The 20,409-nt window shown below is 35.2% G+C and overlaps 1 protein-coding gene across 6 annotated transcripts in view; it reads left to right on the top strand.

The window, feature by feature from the left end:
- Nucleotides 1-18,847, top strand: part of LOC129721201 (visual system homeobox 1-like) — a 417,650-nt gene extending 398,803 nt beyond the window's left edge. For all 6 annotated transcript variants that reach the window (XM_055673493.1, XM_055673491.1, XM_055673495.1 and 3 more), the window contains one exon: nucleotides 16,226-18,847. In XM_055673493.1, coding sequence (XP_055529468.1) covers nucleotides 16,226-16,565 — 340 coding nt within the window. In that variant the 3' untranslated portion in view covers nucleotides 16,566-18,847. The remainder of the gene's footprint in view (nucleotides 1-16,225) is intronic.
- The last annotated feature ends 1,562 nt before the right edge of the window (nucleotides 18,848-20,409 follow it).

A 20,409-nucleotide genomic window follows, 5' to 3' on the forward strand; every position in this document is an offset into this window, starting at 1 on the left:
GACACACACTAACAGTTTTTTCGTGTCCGGGTTTCGAAAAAAGGAGCAGATTTTGCGACTGATTATTATTATATAAAAAAATCTTCAATGATCTGATTAACTAAAATATTGAGTAAGTATACACTATTTTTTCTCAGAGCTTGTTTTTTTGCTGCGAAGAAAATTCGAAGAAAAAGATTAATTCTTTCTTCACTCAATTTCGCAGGTTATCAACTCTCTTCGCAGGATGGAAGTTGCAGAGTGATAGATGTTTGTTTATTTCTTGGAAGCAATAAAACTCTCCAGTTTTTAATAATGTATTTAATTGTATCACTTGACTTAGTAATCAATAAATTAATTTGTGTATTTAATCGTTTTAATCATATTCTGGGTTATTAAAAAAAATCGCAAAATACGTACCTCAGTGAATTTTACCGAAGTTCTCGCAATAATATGACAGTTCGAATTCCCGAGTAGCTCGGCGAAACATTACCGAGAATTTCGTTAAAGTTTGACAGGTTTTTGATTTTTGCTTTTACAGAATCTCGGTGTTTTGATGTATTACCGAGATAAATATATGAATGAATAAATACAAAGATTTTTACCGAGATCTCAGCTGTTGAAAACTTGGTAATTTATTTTACCGTACTCGATGATAATATCTAAGTGTGTAGTATGATCCATGTCTGCAGAAAACACAGAAACACATTAAAAACTACAAAAAAGCAACGATTGTATTCAAAACAGATTGTGTGTTTGGAAATCCAAGTGATTGTTTATGTAGCAGAGCTTTTAGAAGATTTCAGTATGGCACAGATATAAACATTTCGGCAGATCTCGCTGCAATACTTTGTGCAATGTTTTAGTGTATTTTTAGTATATATTTTTCCTGAAAAAAATCAGTCTTAAAAAAAAATGCTACGTCGATTTCACTACAACCCCCCTCCCCCCTTGTCACAGTTTGTCACAAGATGATGATATCCCCCCTCCCCCTTAAATTCTACGTCATTTAAGTATGGTCCCTTATCTAGTAGTCCCTTATCGTAGTAAATAAAAATTTGCTGATAGTTGCTCAAGCCCCTTCATTCGACCCCCCAAAACGTAGTTTTGCCCACAAGATCCTTCATTCGCCCACCTCTGATATATGAAGGAAATACAAACAATACTCGATTTGTCAAAGAATGAATTTTGTTGTATTGATCCCCCCCAAAACGTAGTTTTGCCCACAAGATCCTTTATTCGCCCACCTCTGATATATGACGGAAATGCAAACAATACTCGATTTGTCAAAGAATGAATTTTGTTGTATTGATCATACATTGCAATGATCTTATATATGCCATTGGAGAACCACCAATAACTCACAAAAAAGCGTAGATTCATAAATAACTGAGATTTTTAAACTTGATTTTGAAATATTTCAGAAACGGATGCATTTAGAAAGTTAGTCGTCAATAGCTTTACGATTTGAAAATACTATTAGAATCAGATTGCGTTACTTTTTATTAGAAGTCAGTTCAACAAAAAATAAATTTAAAGAGAAAGTTCAATCCTGTTTCGATTTAATATACAGTTTAGTGTTAATTTGTTAATTGTTTTAATTTAAATACAAAATTACTTGAAAACAATTGCCTATACCATCATATCATATCGTAATCATAAGGTTTTTTATTTAAAATATCTCCGGACTACCTATCTAGTTTCCCCCTACTCAGAAAATAGTGTGGAATTGCTAAAATCATTTAACATCATTGTAAAATACTTATTGTGAGAAATGTTGTAATCAAACAAATGCTTTAAAACCTAATCTCCAATAAAAAATTTTTGACGTTGGACTTTGTCTTCTATACTGAGATGCATTTTGTGAAATTGGAAATTAAACTGGGAAATTTTCCGTCAGGTTTCAAACGATAATAACAGCACAACCATGTGATGGATAACTATAATCAATATGTTGTTGGATAGATGAAGTGTTGAACAATTTCGGAATACGCTAGTTATCATTGTTATTTCATTGCTATGCGGTAAAAATCAATGAAAAATTTCAAGGACAAATTTACGCGAACAATGAACCTATCACATGCGAGCATTTTTAGCACAGACGACGTGGATGGACACCAACCATTCCTTGGTATATTCAGTTTCAATATCAAAAAGGAAATTGACAGAGCCTCCCTGTCCCAACAGGTCAATTCATGTTTGCTTCCATGAACTTAGAGTAATTTAATGTCTCGAAGGGAAAGATTTTTCGAAAAGTTCAAACTCCCCCTTCTTCTTGTGCAATTTCTAAACCAGCCGTTGAAGCGTAATTGAAACTGATGTCCCGAAAAAAAACATGCTGGCAAAATCAAAGATACCCCTTACCCCCCAGGATACCGATTAACATGGTGACGGAATCGTGGAGGGAATCGCAAACACGATCCGGAGGATTCCCACTCACGATTCTTATTCATGAATCCTAGAGTCATATACAGGGCATTCCTGAGACATTCTTTTTCCAGGAATCCTTTCCAAGGACGCTCACGAATCCAATGTGAGAAATCCTAGAGAATCTATGCGAATCGTATGTGTTCGTCCGGGACAGTAGATTAAATATTATGTGAGCAGAGTGCCGCAGGTCTCTCGTTGTTTATGATTGTCGCGGTACATTTCTATTCGTAAAGTTCAGTAGTACATTTCTATTCGTATTGCAGCGGTACACTTATCCCTGAAAAGATAATCATATTTTGATATGCGTAAAAAGATAATCATGCGTCAAATTGACTCCCGACTTTCGAATGATTGAAAATGCAACTTTTTTTGTCCATTTTTTGTCCATTTACTAAGATTTTTTACATTTTTAACTTAACAAATGATATATGTATATTTGCTGTCTTCGTAACACAGTGAATATAATTGTTAGCAAATGAAAAAAAAAACAAAATGAATCTTTTTAATATTGAACTTCGTTATAATTGTTGATTACTACGTTTTTTTGCTGGAACTTGTTATTAGTTTTGTTCAACATATTTTCTTATGTTACCCTATTAGTGAACCTATGTAACAACTTCGAAATTATTTTCAGAGATCTTATAATAAATTTGATTTAATCAGGGTTAAATAAAACAGAACCATTCATTATGATAGCGTTAGTATTATTGGATTCGATTTTTAAGGAAATAGAGTTAAACAATGATACACTTGTGCCTCGTCAAATAAATGTTGTTTGCGCAAAATAAACAATACAGGCACAATATCGTCAAGTGCAAACGATTATTCTCGAGTGATGTTTTTTGAAATTTTCTGAAGGGAAATGTGTGAGAACTAGCGCTCCAGCCAAATTGTTAAAATTATCCTGATTTTTACCCAGTTTAAATAGTGCAACTACAGTACATCAATAAAATTAGTTGCAGTGCGCTTTATTCAACTGGAAGAGTTGTAATTGTAGTCCTCTAGAGCTCATACGAAGTAAAACCTTCCCGTGATATTACTTGGATACTAGACTCACACGACCGTTTAACCCCTTCAGAGTATTTCGTTACTCACTGCTAAATCAACACAACTGTGAAGGGTGACAGTTGTGAAGAGCGTTTTTTCCCTCCAAAATTTTTGGTCACCCACTACTGTTTTTGAGTGACAACTCCTTAAACTGTCATGTCGCACATCAATAAACAAACAGGCAGCAAACCTTCTACCCGATCTACGTCTGTCAATGCGTCTAAAGATCCTGTCGAAGAAATTGAAAGTCTCAACGACTTGTGCTGAAAATGAAACATACTATTGATCAATCCAATGCTAGGATCGAAAGCAAGATTGAATCATGCGCCAAAAATCTCGGGAGTCGTATAGACAACATCGAGCAGCAGTTGTTTACGGCAAGGAATGAGTGTGCATCTAAAGCGAATGAGCTCTCAGGTGAGATTGATGCTGTACGATATGATCTCGCGGCCACCTCTGAGTGCATAGAAAGGGCTGAGAAATCTCGTGACCTCATTCTTTTCGGGATTCCCTTTCTGCAGAACAAAAATCTCAATAACTTATTTCAGAAAATTGCTACCAGTCTTTCTTATGGCAATTCTGAAATGCCTCTGGTAAGCTTGAAACGTCAATCTAGACGCCCAATAGCTCCTGGATCTAACCCACCGATTGCTTGCCAATTCGCACTGCTTTATCAACGGGATGAATTCTACCGCAAGTACCTAAGCTCAAGAACGCTCAACCTGAGCCACATTGGATTCGATAGTGGAAACCGCATCTTCGTGAATGAAAATCTTACCCCACTAGCCAGATCTATTCGCGCGGAGGTCCTGAAGCTTAAAAAGAATGGCCGGATTCATCAAGTTTCCACCAGGAATGGATTTGTTTTTGTGAAGATGAAGAGATCTACTTCGAATGTGGAATGCCTTTCCTTGGAGCAGTTGCACGACATCGCTGAATAAACCTATCCGCTAAACTTTCTTTTCCTTCCCCTCTTCCCATGAATCCTTTCTTGCAAGTTTCCTGTGTCTTCTTCCCCTCCTAAAAGTCAAAGTTTCTGTAATCAAAATAAAAACCTTATCCTTGAAGTTTCATATATTTTCCTTCCAGTATTTTTCCAAGAAATCCGATCATCAAGCTGTCCATGACCTATTCCATCCTGAAAGTCAACACTTGCCAGTTTAATAGGTGTAAGCCGTTGTATGCTGTGGAAGGCTTTTCGCTGCTGTTGTCATCGATTTTGCTACTATCTCGCTGGTCTTTGGTGATCATCCGTTGCTACTGTTGTTGCTGCCTTCATCGTGTGCTGTGAACCAAAGGGTCAGTTCTGATCTCTTCGAGAACTCATGTTTGATACCTATACAATTTGGCTGTTGTCTTGCTAGTTTACATTTGAAAACTGCTAAAACAAATGAATGAAATCTGTTATTTCAGGGGTAAGTTTCTCAATTTCTACGAACGAACTATACTGTATGGGCTGTGGGGTTGCATCTTGTTTGAACTCTATTCTTTTTGCTTCTATTGATAATGTTTATTATTGGACCTTCAAACAATGTCTCATTGAACGTTATTATTCCCAAAGCTGTTTTTAATGCCATTTTATGTGATGATAAATGATGTTTTATGTGCCATTTTATGTGATGATAAATGATGTTTTGTCATATTAATGTTCAGAGCTTGTGTGAGCGTAAATTGACGGTTACGATGTAGTTAGGAATGATCGTAATCGCCACGGTGGTGGCCTATTTCGCAGAACCCTCAAGCAGTCCATAATTGTTTCTAATGAATCGCAAGATTCAACCGAATATTTATTACTGGAATTTGTTTGTCGAAACGACCGGTTTTTTCTCGGTGTCTATTACAATCCTCCTAATATTGATTGCTCTGAACCTCTTTTCCAGCATTTCGAGGAATATGAACTGTAGTACAGATCCTCTTTTGGTCATTTTGCAATGTAAACTTTGAACCGACTTTTTTCCATCAAAACGGTAGCTCTCTACTTGACCTTCTTTTAACTGACTGTTCTGATCTAGTACTAAAATTTCATCAAGTCTCTATGCCCGGAGTTTCTCCGCATGATTTGATTTTTTGTTCACTTGATTTTTTCAAGAATCGAACAGAACAGGTTTTTATTATCGTGACTATACGAACTATGACTATATTTCAATCGAACAATGTTTTCAGAATCATAACTGGGAAAGCTTTTGTAGCACGAATAATCCTGACTCTCTAATAAAAATACTGAACGAAAAACTTTTACTCTTTCTTGATATTTGAGGTCCTCTTAAGTTGTATATGCCTAGAAAAGATCCGTGGTTTGACCATGAAATTGAAAGAGCTATCGTGGAACGAAACATTGCATATCGTAATTGGAAGCGTAGTAAATCTCTATCCGATGAAGCACATTACAAAACGCTTAGAAATAGGGTAGTCTCAAAAATCAAAATTTCAAAACAAAACTATGAAACCTAAATTATTCCACCTAGCGGTCAGACCAAGACTTTCTCATTCGTACTTATTATTTGTTAAATAGATTTACACGACACACTTTATTTCAGAAAAAAATACCCCTTGATAATATTTGCTGGATTTATTTATCACTCTAAAATAACAAATCATTGGTAACAGTGAAACCATACGAACATTTAAAAAACATAATCTTCAAACATATATGAACATACATTAACACATGCGAATAACATGAAATAAATATTTTTAAAATATATAACGCGATTTTTTTTTTGATCGTGGTATAATCGAAACGTCACTGTACTCATATATAGGTTAGACTCGATTATATGCAGACTCGATATATCATTCGTTAAAGTATATTTTTTGATTTGATTGTTTATAGTGAGTTTTTTTTCTATATTGAATATGACTTGCTTTTCACAACTTTTGAACCACGTGTACAATCATAATGATTCGTCAGTTAACCCTTAACTAGCCCGTTCATCTGAAATCAGTATTGTTCAAATCGGGTGTGTAGTTTTTTAGATAATGATGTTTCGTGATTTTCACATTTTGATTCATTACAGACGAAGATAAAGTCCGATTACAGTAAAATTTAATAGGGTGTTATGAGGAAGTAAGACCTTACATTTGACACTAATTTTGTGAAAATCGGTTCAACATTCTCTAAGAAAAGTGAGTGAGTTTGAGTAGTCTTCGGAATATTTTTTTCTTTTCATAGCTGTATTTCACATTTTTAAACACAACAGGCAAAGTAATAATCCGATTGCAGAAAAAATCAATACGGTATCATGCGGCAACTGTACCTTCCATATGACACTGATTTTATGAAAATCGGTCCAGCTATCTCTGAGAAACATGAGTGAGATTCAATTGTCTCCAGAACACGCTTCTGCCCATAGCTTTTGAACTACAAGTCCAATCTACATAAAATTCAAAAGTTAAGGGTTTTTTGGGAAGCCCGTTTATTTAAAACCACTTTTATTCAAATCGGTTGTGTAGTTTCTGAGATAATGAAGTTTCACAATTTCTACATTTTGATACATAACAGATAAGATTATAATAAAATTCAATAGGGTCTTATGAGGCAACTGGAAGTTTCATTTGCATTATTAGTTTCATGAAAATCGGACTAGCCATCTCTGAGCAAATCGAGTGAGATTGGGAGAGCGTTACATACATACATACATACACACACACACACACACACACACACACACACACACACACACACACACACACACACACACACACCTATACACACACACCCATACAGAAAATGCTAAGCTCGTCGAACTAAGTCGATTGATATACGACATTCGACCCTTTGGAGCACTTTTATACGTTTGGTTTTTGCAAAGATTGCTATACCTTTCCGATGCCTTGAAAATCTTCGTTAACTAATAAACTGATTTCGTTGTCTTGCTTCCATCGCATGAAATATGATAAGGTGTTTTGACAGTTCACTGCCATGCAAAAAGCGGGAGGGGAGAACTCTGAAAGGATTGTAAAAAAATAACGTTTATGGATGCTTTTTTTCACTTTCACTCAAGAGTATCAACAAATATCAACCCTGGGCGCAACTAGACCTTCCATATGATACTGATTTTATGAAAATTGGTTCAACCATCTCTGAGAAATATGAGTAAGATCAAATAGTCTCCAGAACACATCTCTTTCCATTACTTTTAAAACACATGTCCAATCTTCATAAAATTCGAATGTTAAGGGTTATTTTTAGGTAGCCCGTTAATTTAGAACTAATTTTGTTAAAATCGGGTGTGTAGTTCCTGAGATAATGAACTTTCTTTATTTCCACATTTTGATACATAACATATAAACTAAAAATCCGATTACAATATAATTTAATAGGGTTTAATGGGGCAACTAGACCTTTCATTTGAACATTTTTTTTTTGAAAATCGGTTCAGTCATCTCTGAGCAAATCGAGTGAGGTTGAAAATTTGCACATACACACACACATACAGAAAATGCTAAGCTCATTGAGTTGAGTTGAGTTGGGTGATATATGCCATTCGACCGTTTGGAGCACTTGTATACCTTCGGTTTTGCCAGAGATAGCTATACCTTCCTTGAAGAAAGGCAATAATTCGTGAATGATATAAACTCATCGGTAAACGTTTATATTTATAACTTCTGGACCACATGTTTATTCATTGTAAAAATCATCGATGGTTCTGAAGACAGCATGTTCATTTGATACCTGTTTTGTTCCAATCAGTTGTGTAGTTTCTGAGATAATGAAGTTTCGTAATTTTCACATTTCGTTACATAAAAGACAACGTTACAGTCCGATTATAATAAAATTCAATAAGGTCTTATCAGGCAACTAGACCTTTCATTTGCAACTTATTTCGTAAAAATCGGTCCAGCCATCTCTGAGAAAAGTGGGTGAGTTCAAGTAGTCTCAGGATAATGTTTCTTTTCATAGCCTGATTTCACATTATTATACATAACGAACAAAGTTAAAGTCCAATTACAATAAAATTCAATAGGGTCTTATGGGGCAACAAGACCTTCCATATGACACTAATTTTGTGAAAATCGGTCCAGCCATCTCTAAGAAAAGTGAGTGAGATTAAACAGTCTTCGAAACATGTTTCTTTGCATAACTTTTGAACTACATGTCCAAACACTGAAAAGTAAATTTACAAATGGTCCAAAAAACAAACCCGTTCTTTTGATATCAATTTTGTTCAAATCGGTTGTGTAGTTACTGAGATATTGAAGTTTTGTGATTTTCACATTTTGATACATAACCTCGAAACTAAAAATCCGATTACAATAAAATTCAATAGGGTTTTATGGGGCAACTAGACCTTTCATTTGCAATTAGTTTCATGAAAATTGGTCCAGCCATCTCTGAGAAAATCGCGTGAGATTGGGAGACCGTTACATACATACATACACACACACACACACACACATACACACACACATACACACACACGCACACATACACACACATACACACACACACATACACACACACATACAGAAAATGCTCAGCTCGTCGAACTAAGTCGATTGATATACGAGATTCGACCCTCTGAAGCACTTTTATACCTTTGGTTTTTCCAGTGATTGCTATACCTTTCTAGGAGAAAGGCAAAAACGATTGTTTGATGTAAGTTGCTCTAAAAAACAACTATGGAGTAATTTTAAGAGACTAGGTTTTTCCTCAAAAGATTCATCTGAACCAGTTGCTAATGCAAAAAGTATTAATGACTACTTTTCTTCTAACTTTACAGTGACTGATGATAATTTTGCGATTTTTCTACCTGAAAACTCTGAGGGATTCTGTTTCAGAAATGTGGATAACAGCGAAATCGTTAATGCTATTTTCTCAATAGATTCAAATGCCACAGGCTAAGATAAATTACCAATGAAATATATTAAAATTGTCTTACCATTTGCACTACTTTTGATACCATCTTTTTAATTCTATACACGCAAAACTTTTCCTTATTACTTTAGAAGCAATAGCGCAAAATTGCCTTTCAGGTAACAAACCTATTACTTAAAAGGCAATAAAATTCTTCCCCAGTCAAGTAACAACACATACTGTCATATATTTAGCACGTGTTACGGGAGTACGACTATCTTTTAATGGTCGTTTCAACCACATGCAAGATTTTTTTCTGTCAAAAACTGCTCCCTTTCCATCTCAAGTAAAAAAAAAATCACACACCGTCGCATATGTTGCACATGTTACAAGTTTCTTCAATCACCAATTCATCCGGTGAGGGTGTATTAGTTAGGGTTACCATTTGGTTGGGGTTAAAATCAGGACAACTTTTTCCGGTACAAATTTGATATGAGGCGTTTTCTTTTTTTGAGGTATCATTAAATAAAACACGTAATTTGAGATTTACACTTCTAAATACGCCACTCATTTATTCATTTAAAGTATTTCTAGGACAATACAATTTTGCAACTTTGATTCATTACACGCAAAACTTTTCCTTATTACTTTAGAAGCAATAGCGCAAAATTGCCTTTTAGGTAACAAACCTATTACTTAAAAGGCAATAAAATTCTTCCCCAGTCAAGTAACAACACATACAGTCACGTGTTACGGGAGTACGACTATCTAATAATGATCGTTTCAACCACATGCAAGATTTTTTTCTGACAAAAACTGCTCCCTTTCCATCTCAAGTAAAAAAAAAATCACTCACCGTCGCATATGTTGCACATGTTACAAGTTTCTTCAATCTCCAATTCATCCGGTGAGCGTGTATTAGTTAGGGTTACCATTTGGTCGGGGTTAAAAATCAGGACAACTTTTTCCGGTACAAATTTGATATGAGGCGTTTTCTTTTTTTGAGGTATCATTAAATAAAACACGTAATTTGAGATTTACACTTCTAAATACGCCACTCATTTATTCATTTAAAGTATTTCTCGGACAATACAATTTTGCAACTTTGATTCATTAGGCGTTAGTAGATACCTAAAAAATGCAGTAAACAAAAAACGGTTCAAAATTGGGTCCTAAAGTTTTACACGGTTTTTTGATTTTTATATATCAGTTGAAAGAGCGCAATTTTCTGAACAAAACGTGATTCTTTAAAAAATGTTTATCGTTGTCCTTCGATTTTTAAATGAAGAGTAATAAACTGCTCGAAATACCTTAAATGTCAATTCTCCCATTTACCGTACTTCAATTCTCCCATATACCGTATGTCATTTAATACATTTCGAGCAGCTTTTTATTCTGCATCATAAAATCGAAGGAAAACGATAAACATTTTTTTGAAAATCACGTTTTGCTCAGGAAACTTCGTATTAAATCATCCACCCTTTTAACAACTCTGCTCATGTTAATTTAAAATCTTCACGTATTTTATCAAAAGAGAAATAAATCTGGTAAGATTTGTGTTGCCAATTCCTCACAAATCCCCAAAACTGACGTAAGCAGAGAGGTTCGCATATTACGAACACGCATCATAGCGAACGCCATTATGGTGCGAAAAAAGCTGGATGGCTTTAGGACCCAAAAGTCAGATAGTTGAGGGTTGCAAGAACTAGGCAATTTCTCTCGACAAAATTCAACCAAAGAAAAAAAATCGTTCAAAATGAGTCCGTTACGTTCCGGAGTCAAGTTAAAGTACTGAACAATCTTCAACATTTCTGAGCATCCGGCATCATCCAGAAAAATCCGGACAATTGCTAAGATCTGAAAAATAAATCAGGACGCTCCAAACGGATCTCAAAATCAGGACATGTCCTGCTAAATCAGGACGGATGGTATCCCTAGTATAAGTTCGCTCGTTGTATGCATACGGAGTAGAGAAAGAATATGACAAGAGCTGCCAAGCAGCATTTTCCCCGTCATAGAGTATGCAAACGTTGATGATGATTTCAAGGACTTGAAATGCGTCTTTCAATGACATCACGATCTGTAAACTGCGTTAGAAAAAAACAAAAACATTCGCTTTCTTGCAAGCTATCCAAAACACATACTCATTGGTTCATGGAAACTCATTTGCACCTGTTTGAAAATACAAAACTCGTGCCCATCCAGAACAATATTCGCAACTTCGGCAACTCTGTTCAGTAAGTATAACAGATTTTCATTTCAAGTAAACACTGGGGGACGAAACGAAAGTGTTTCTAATTAGACATTTGAGATTGACGAGTGAGATTCTCATTATGTGTGGATGAAGGGGACAAAAATGAATCTGATCGTTGCATCAATACAAATGCAGCGAGTGAAGTCTTGCTAACACATGCATTGCGGTGCATGGCTGTATGTTCTCCTGCAGAAACACATACAAGCGTGTGCCCGTCATAATTTTTGTTACTTTTCGGTTATTACTATTTGTGTATAATGCGCAGTCATAAAACACAATAAGTAATAAAAAATTGCCCTAAAGTGCCCGTTTGCGTTGGGTGTACTTACAACTTCTATTTTTCCTAAAGCATGGAAGATGGCTAAAATTATACCTATTAGAAAGGCTCTAACTAACTGCTCTGATGTTTTAAATTCAAGACACATTAGCACACTCAGTGCTTCATCAAAAGCGTTTGAAAAGCTTATTAAATCACAAATGCCTGATTACATTATTGCAGATACGGGTTTGTTAGGTGATGTTCAGTCAGGTTTCAGGAAAGGGCATAATACTAAAACGGCGTTGTTGAAAGTTCATGATGATATTGCTCGTAGCATTGATAGGAAAGGTGTTTTACTTCTGATTGATTTTGCTAAAGCCTTTGATCGGGTTTCCCACAGTAAGTTATTGAAAAAGCTATCTTATAAATTTGGATTCTTTCGTTCAGTCACTAGCCTAATCAAGTCTTATCTTTGTTATAGAACTCAAGCTGTGAACTTTAATGGTGTGTTATCCTGTCATGAACCAGTGCATACTGGAATTCCGCAGGGGTCCGTGTTGGGGCCACTACTTTTTTCCCTTTTCATTAATGATTTGCCAGCAGTATTGAAATATTGTTGTATTCATCTCTATGCAGACGACGTTCACATTTATTTGTGCGCTCCCAATAACTGTAATATTGATGATATTTCCTTGAAGATCAACAGGGACCTTAATCAGGTCTATAACTACTACCCATAAATTCTTCTAAAACAAAAGCTGTATTTATTTCAAAATCAAGCACAACACTTGGCCTGCCCACTTTGACTCTTAATGGCGAGCCTATCCAGTTTATCAGTAAAGTGAAAAATCTAGGGTTGATTTTTACGGCCAATTTAGTTGGGAGCCTCATATGAATTCTCAGATTAGAAAAATCTTTGGAACACCTAGAAAATTGAGAATAGCTACGAAGCACTTAAATGTACAAACCAAACTTAAACTTTTCAAAACTTTAATTTTTCCCCATTTTATATATGGTGACTTTGTCTTTTCTAACGCCACACTGCAATCAACAAACAAACTTAGAATTGCTTTAAAGTGTTGTATAAAGTATGTGTTAAATATTCCTAGACTTGGAGGGGTCTCTCACTTACAAAAACAAATGTTAGGGTGCCCGTTTTTTCAGTTCTACAAATATAGAATTTGCTCGGTACTATTTCGAATAAAAACCCGAACTACTTATTTTCAAAGATAATACCTTTTCGTAATACACACTTGTATGTCATTTAGGCAGCATAATTCTGCAAACATTAATAAAGCTCATTGTCAACTTGGTTTAATATTTAGGATTGGAAAGGAGTTCCGCGATCCTGGTACTTTGTGCACACTCTACTGCTCTCTTGTACGCTCAGTTTTAGAAACTGCCTGCGTTGTTTGGGAGCCGAGCCACGATTTTTGGATACAGCGAATCGAGCGCATTCAAAAGCTCTTTATCCGAAGGATTTGTCGCAATTTGCCATGAAGGAACCCTGATAATTTGTCACCATACGAAAGCCTTGACTTCAATAAAAAACCTGCAATTGGAAACGTTGTTGTTTTTTTGCTACTGAATTGTTTTTGACAGATAGGGCGAAAATTTGGCACACATCATATTTCCAAAAAGTGTGTGAATCACGTGCCAGCGTTTATGGATTTCACGAGATTTTAGGCTTGAGAGTAGCGAATGTATATTTTTGCTTATTTGCGAATATACTTATTTACTTATTTGCTTTCAAGGCATAATAGTCAAGAGGATCCATAGGATGGGCAAACTATGATGCCTGGGCGAAATATAGTTCTTCTACCGTACCTTAAACTTAACTGAAATTTACTAGTATTCCTAGTTATAACGTTAACTGCCTTACCTCTTTTTAACGTGAATCGATATAACGATATTTTTACCTCCATATATTTATTATATGAGTTTTTAAACTTTTAAATTAAAAAAACTCCCTTTGTACTACAGTGTATCAAAAAGCGCTTGGATGACCAGAAATATCTACAAATAATCGAGATAATAGATGAACGTCATTTTTATAGTGAATTTTTACCAAAAACAGGGGAATCATTTTCACTTTTGTCATTCCGCACATTTTGTCAATTACATATGAGAGTTCGCGTAGGTGCAAACAGCCTTTAAAATCTTTTTCAATGCCGTCAACGCGAATACCGTAAATTGGGGTGACTTGATCAATTTTTTGAATATATCTTAAATATTCTAAGAATATGGGTCAATCCATACGAAGTGACATGCCACTTGGACACGACCATCACAGATTTTGCTCAGACTTGAGAGAATTATTCATCTACTGTTAGTTTAGAACAATCCCAAATTTGGCGTCGATTGGAATACCCCCCGCTCTGTGGGACCCCCCTGTTTATTGCAAAGTCACGCCTTTATTATTCAAAATCTCTTTATTTTTCTTATAATTCATAGATGTATGATGTCCGAAAAATGCTGATAGAAGGTTTTTGAAAATAATAAACCAAGGAATCCAGAAAAAATATAACTTTTGATCGGAAAAATAATTGCGAAATTTAAAACTATTTTCTTAAAACTTATATATCTCGAGATTGGCTCATATTACCACGGGGTGATAAGTGTTTCTTACGTAAAATTTTCCGAGAAATACGATTAAACCATCAAATTCAAAATAAAATTAACTGCATTATCCGGAAAATGCAAATTAAGTTTTAAATTACAAAAGTAATCTATCTGGCAACACTTCCGGCCGAAAAAATATTTTTTCTGGATTCCTTGGTTTATTTTCTTAAAAATTCACCTAATACTATTTTTCGGGTGTCTCACGTCTATAAATTGTAAAAAAATTAATTACGAAATTTACAACTTTTTTGGTAAACATGTTATATCTCGAGATCGGCTCATATTACCTCGGGGTGATAGTTGTTTCTTACGTGAAATTTTCCAAGGAACATGATGAAATTATCAAATTTAAAATAAAAATGGCTGCATTTGCCAAAATATGTAAATTAAGTTTTCAAATACCAAAATAATATATCTGGCAACACTTCCGGCCAAAAGTTATATTTTTTTTCTGGATTTCTTGGTTTATTTTCTTCGAAAATCATCTTGTAGTATTTTTCGGACATCATACGTCAATGAATTGTAAGAAAAAGAAAAAAGAGATTTTGAACAAAAAATGCGTGACTTGTGACTTTTGGGGGTCCCACAGAACCCCCCGTATTCCAATTGACACCAAATTTGGGATTTTTTCAAAGTGATAGTAGATAAATAATTCTCCCAACTTTGAGCAAAATCTGTGATGGTCGTGTCCAAGTTTGTGCTTTCTCGTGGTCACTTCGTATGGAATGACCCATATACTGAATACAAAATTGTTTGATATTTTTAAAATGAGTACTGTTATGCATTGAGCAAGATCTAGTCATTACTTTGAAAGTTTAGCAACAATTCTGCTGTTTCTAAATATGCTTTAAAATTTTTACATGAGTTATCATTCCGGGGTGACTTTGATCACTTCATTGTTTTGATGAATTCGGAGTGAAACTCTGCTACTTTAACAAATTTGAACAATCTACAGGACATAAATAAGTTTATAAACATAAGAAGCAATTCGGGAGCTGTTCACACTCCACGTGAACAGTTTATGTGGAAGAATGTCCAAAAGTCATACAAAAGTTTCAGAATATGTATGAACGATTGTCCATGAAGAGGGTTCCTGAATCACTAAAAACTAGTCCACGTGGAATATGGCTTATCCAATAGATAAATATTGCATAGGTTGTCGATAAGTAGAAAACATGTAATACACTGTTCAGATTATTGGGACCCAACAGAGAAAAAGTATAAAAATAATAACAAAAATCGTTGCATTCATATTTTCTTATCTTGAAAACTAATTGGAGAACAAAAAAAAAACAACTTTACGTATCGCAGCTTGCAGTTTTGTATCTGCTTGAACTGATTGTTTGTACGCAATAAAAATAGCTCAAAATCCACTTTATTTTCAATTCACATTATACCAGGAGAAACTCTTTTCAAAGAACTGGAAATGCATGAATAGTAGCAATATAGACATATCTAAACACAATCAGTGAAGATTACGACAAATCTCAAGCTCTACGAGCGTTTTTTATAACAAATTCAAAAAAAGCTAGAATGATCAATGTCACCCCAGTTTACGATACCCATAATGATTCGATATAACGTGAATTCGACATAAGGTAAAAGGTTAAAAAAAAGGCTACGTCATAACGAGAAATACATGTACCAATCATAGAAGTATCGATATAAAACATTCAACTGCATATAAAACAATGTAAAAATTCAATAAAAACTAATCACTTTTAGTTCAAATAAACAGTTACTAGCTACTGAAATATTAAACGTGACTGATCAAACATAATAACGAAATATTGATAGTTGCAACCTATTTTTTAAAATTGTTAACGTTTTGTTGCAGGAACAACTCAATTGCTTGTCTTCGTGCCAAAGCCCAGGAACATCAAGCCAGGCTGCTGAACAGTGGTCTTCTGCTTCAAGTTCGTTCACTGGCAGGTTTACAGAATCCACTGCATCACAATAACCCATCTGAAATCAGTGGTGTTGGAGTTGGTGCCGGCAACAACATTCACCATTGTGACACCAACGGAAACAATTTGCTTCTTGCTTCCCACTCACCATCGCAAGAAAATCTCAACTTGGCAGCTGTAGAACGCCAGCGGTCAGAGGCAAATAGTAGCAATGGATCAGCTATATCTATAAAATGTCGGAGTAACAGTCCAAATGTTGCCACCTTTTGACAATAAACTACCGGGTGTCAATCTGTCCCACCATTTCCTGAATAGCGCAATAGGCTTAGTCATCAGATGATAATTTTCATGACCCCGATTTCAGGATAGACATATAGTGAAGGAAAACAAACACATGTTTCTATGCGTCGGAATATTCTCCTTACCAATCCTGCTAATCGATTTATTGTTTCTAGTGAAAAATACGGGTTATTAAAATACATTAACGTGACGCACTAAAAAAATCGAAATTCCCCATACCTTTTTTCGTCTCTGGTCAGAAACAACATTTGAAGAACAAACTGATATTTACTATGACATTGTTATGACTTCATTGCGGTATTACTAGCTCAAGTTTAGTGAACCAGCTTTTTGGCAGCGCTTATCCCTTTCCGATCGAGCCCAATTGTGTAGGTAAAAAATGACGGAGGACAAAACCTAAAACGAAGCATAGACCATCGCAGCAAATCTTTTTAACCTCACTTTTTTGACAGACACTGGTTACTTTGTTTACGTTTTGGACTTTGTGTTTTTTTCTGGTGGAGCAATTGTGTGCGTAGTGGTAATACTGCTCAATTTATAAATGTTCTTAGTGTATTGGCACTGGCAACTTTCACACAATGTTTAAAGCATAATGTATAGTGACATGGTGTAACGGTACGTCAAATGCAGAATCGGCCATATTGGAAACTTTGGATTTGTGCTTCTGGAAAGCAACTTGCAAGTCAAACACTGAAAATTGGGACGTTTTTTTTTCAAGTGAGCAAGGAAACATAAATAAACAAGGAAGAAATTCTTCCTGTTGCATCACTACTTCGTCTCCAACTTCTCTAAGCAAAAAACACTACCTCAGCCCGCGCCTACTTTATGATCAAACCGTTACACCATGTTCTACTCATCATGGTTTAAAGGGCATTTTGATCGCAATTGAAACGCTCTGCTTGAATCGAGAACAAAACTGCATCGCGTTACGTCACCGTGCGATGGTCTATTACTTATATAAATGCACCTGTTGCTCCAGTTTTTTATGCTTCGTAGTTGCTTCGATGTTGACACTAGCATTGTGAGCGATAAAACAATGAATTCTGGAGTACTTTGGGATAAGGTCGTATGTCTAAACGTAAACACAACGAGTGAGAGATGATTTGTGCTTGTGACGTAAAAGGGATATAACTCTCGCTCGTTTTGTTTACGTTTAGACATACGACCTTATCACATAGTAGCCGAGAATTTTACTTTTAAAGAGCGAGAGAGTAAAGGTTGTATTACACTCTTTGACCAAGCGTCAAATATTTGTCACTTTTTGACAGATAAAAATTTGGTCAAAGATAATTGTTCATTTGTCACTCTCCAATTTTATAATGTGGCAAACACGGGCAAGCAACAATCATGATGTCAAATAAATTTGACCAATAGGTCAAAAGGTCAAATATTTAACCATTGGTCAAAGAGTGTAATACAGGCTTAAGTTTTGTCTAAGTCACCTTCTATCTACAAAATTAGGTGGGTTCGGTCGGAAAGGGTTATAGTAATATAATTTCTGATTTAACTTTAGAATATATTTGTACACTAAAAATTTAGAGTGCAATGACACGCCCAATGAATTATTAAGTACCACTTCGAACCAAGCGAGCAATGTATTTGTGTAAAACATGAGTTAAAAGTTACTTTTTGAAAAGTAAACCCTGAAAAGAAGGTAAATAACGAAAGTAAATGCTAAACTAGGATAAAGAGCGTGAAAAGCAAGCAACTGAAAATTTTATATATGAGTAAAGGCTGATGGACTCTGATGAAAAATGTGGACATCAGAATAATTACTCATTTTGCCTGTATATCCAGATCGGCACTAAGCAGTACCAAAAACTATAGGTAGAACAACGATTGATTGAACGATTGAACGATTACAGACCAATCTTCTATGGACTTTAATACCGCAACGATTATAAGTAAAAGAATTCAATATACTTTGCATTCGTACTTACAAAACAACTGTAAAAACAGCATGAATGAAGATTGTTTTAACTCTTTGTCAATGATCGAAGTTATAACTAGTCCGTATGAATGCTCGAATGCTACAGCAAATATGTGCTTTCATCTATTGTAAATCTATGATTATATTCAAAAGCACAATGAAGATGAAAAAATAAACTGTCTAAAGATTATCTCCAAACCTAAATGTAATATTTCAATTAGATTGTACTTAGAAGATAATAAGTATTTCAATTAGATCGTATTTAGAATGCCGTAAAATGCAATGATCACTAATTCAGTGAAAAAATAAAAAACATTTCATACTCATAATATAATAATTATTCTGAGAATGTCATCCATTTTCTAGCATCCGCCGAGTCTCTCTCTCTCTCTCTCTCTCTCTCTCTCTCTATATATATATATATATATATATATATATATATATATATATATATATATATATATATATATATATATATATATATATATATATATATATATATATATATATATATATATATATATATATATATATAAATATATATAAATATATATAAATATATATGTATATATATATATATATATATATATATATATATATATATATATATATATATATATATATATATATATATATATATATATATATATATATATATATATATATATATATATATATATATATATATATGTATATATATGTATATATATATATATAAATATATATGTATATATATATATTTATATATACGGTGGATATATATATATATATATATATATATATATATATATATATATATATATATATATATATACATATATATATATATAAATATATATATATATATATATATATATATTTTTTTTTTTTTTTTTTTTTTTTTTTTTGTTTCAGGTGAAGGGGAAATTTGCATCCAAACCCCTGAGGTGACCAACCTCAGGGAGTGTGGGGTTGGTTTGAATCAGTGACCGGACCCACTAAAACCCCTTCAGTCTCCAGCCCATAATACTCCCCGGGACCACCGCTAGGTATTGCTTCGGGGAGCGGCTTTTGTGCTCTGTGCACCCTCTTGGTTCTTTAGGTCTTTTTGCTAACTTAGCTAACTAACCTGGAGACTGGCCGTTAGCTAACACTGGCGTGTCGGTGGTCAACCTGTCGCCTGTTTTGCAATTCTAAAACTATTTGAGAGGCGGCTGTACAAACCGCCCTCCAAATGTTTGGGTCTTTACACATCCTCCGAACTAGGTTGTCCGGAGTGGTGTCTGGCCCGCTCACTACCATCATGTCGCTCCGCGCATGCACAAAACGAGGGCACACGAAGAAGACATGCTCAGCAGTCTCTTCCGCATCCGCGCACTCGGGACACATGGGGGACCCCGCATGCCCGAATCTGTGTAGATACTGCCTAAAGCAACCATGGCCTGACAGAATCTGTGTCAGATGGAAGTTCACTTCTCCATGGCGCCTCCCGACCCATCCGGATACATCCGGAATAAGTCGATGCGTCCATCTACCCTTCGCGGAATTGGACCACTCCTGCTGCCATCTGATCATCGAGAATGATCTTCTGGTACCTCGTATGCCCCTTGTGTCACGTTGATCGAAGCATTCTACGTCCTCCTTAATGGCTATGCTGATAGGCAACATGCCGGACAGGACGCAGATTGCGTCGTATGACACAGTTCGATACGCGCTCGCAACCCTCAGGCACATGAGCCTGTAGGTACTTTCCAACTTACTCCGATGTTTACTAGTACCTAGTGCTTTGGACCACACTGGCCCGCCATATCTCAGTATGGACGAAGTCACGCTAGCTAGAAGTTTCCGCTTGCTGCCGTACACTGCTGAGCTATTGGACATCATGCGAGATAATGCTGCAATAGC

Source organism: Wyeomyia smithii, chromosome 2 (assembly GCF_029784165.1).
Source record: "Wyeomyia smithii strain HCP4-BCI-WySm-NY-G18 chromosome 2, ASM2978416v1, whole genome shotgun sequence".
NCBI lineage: Eukaryota > Metazoa > Arthropoda > Insecta > Diptera > Culicidae > Wyeomyia > Wyeomyia smithii.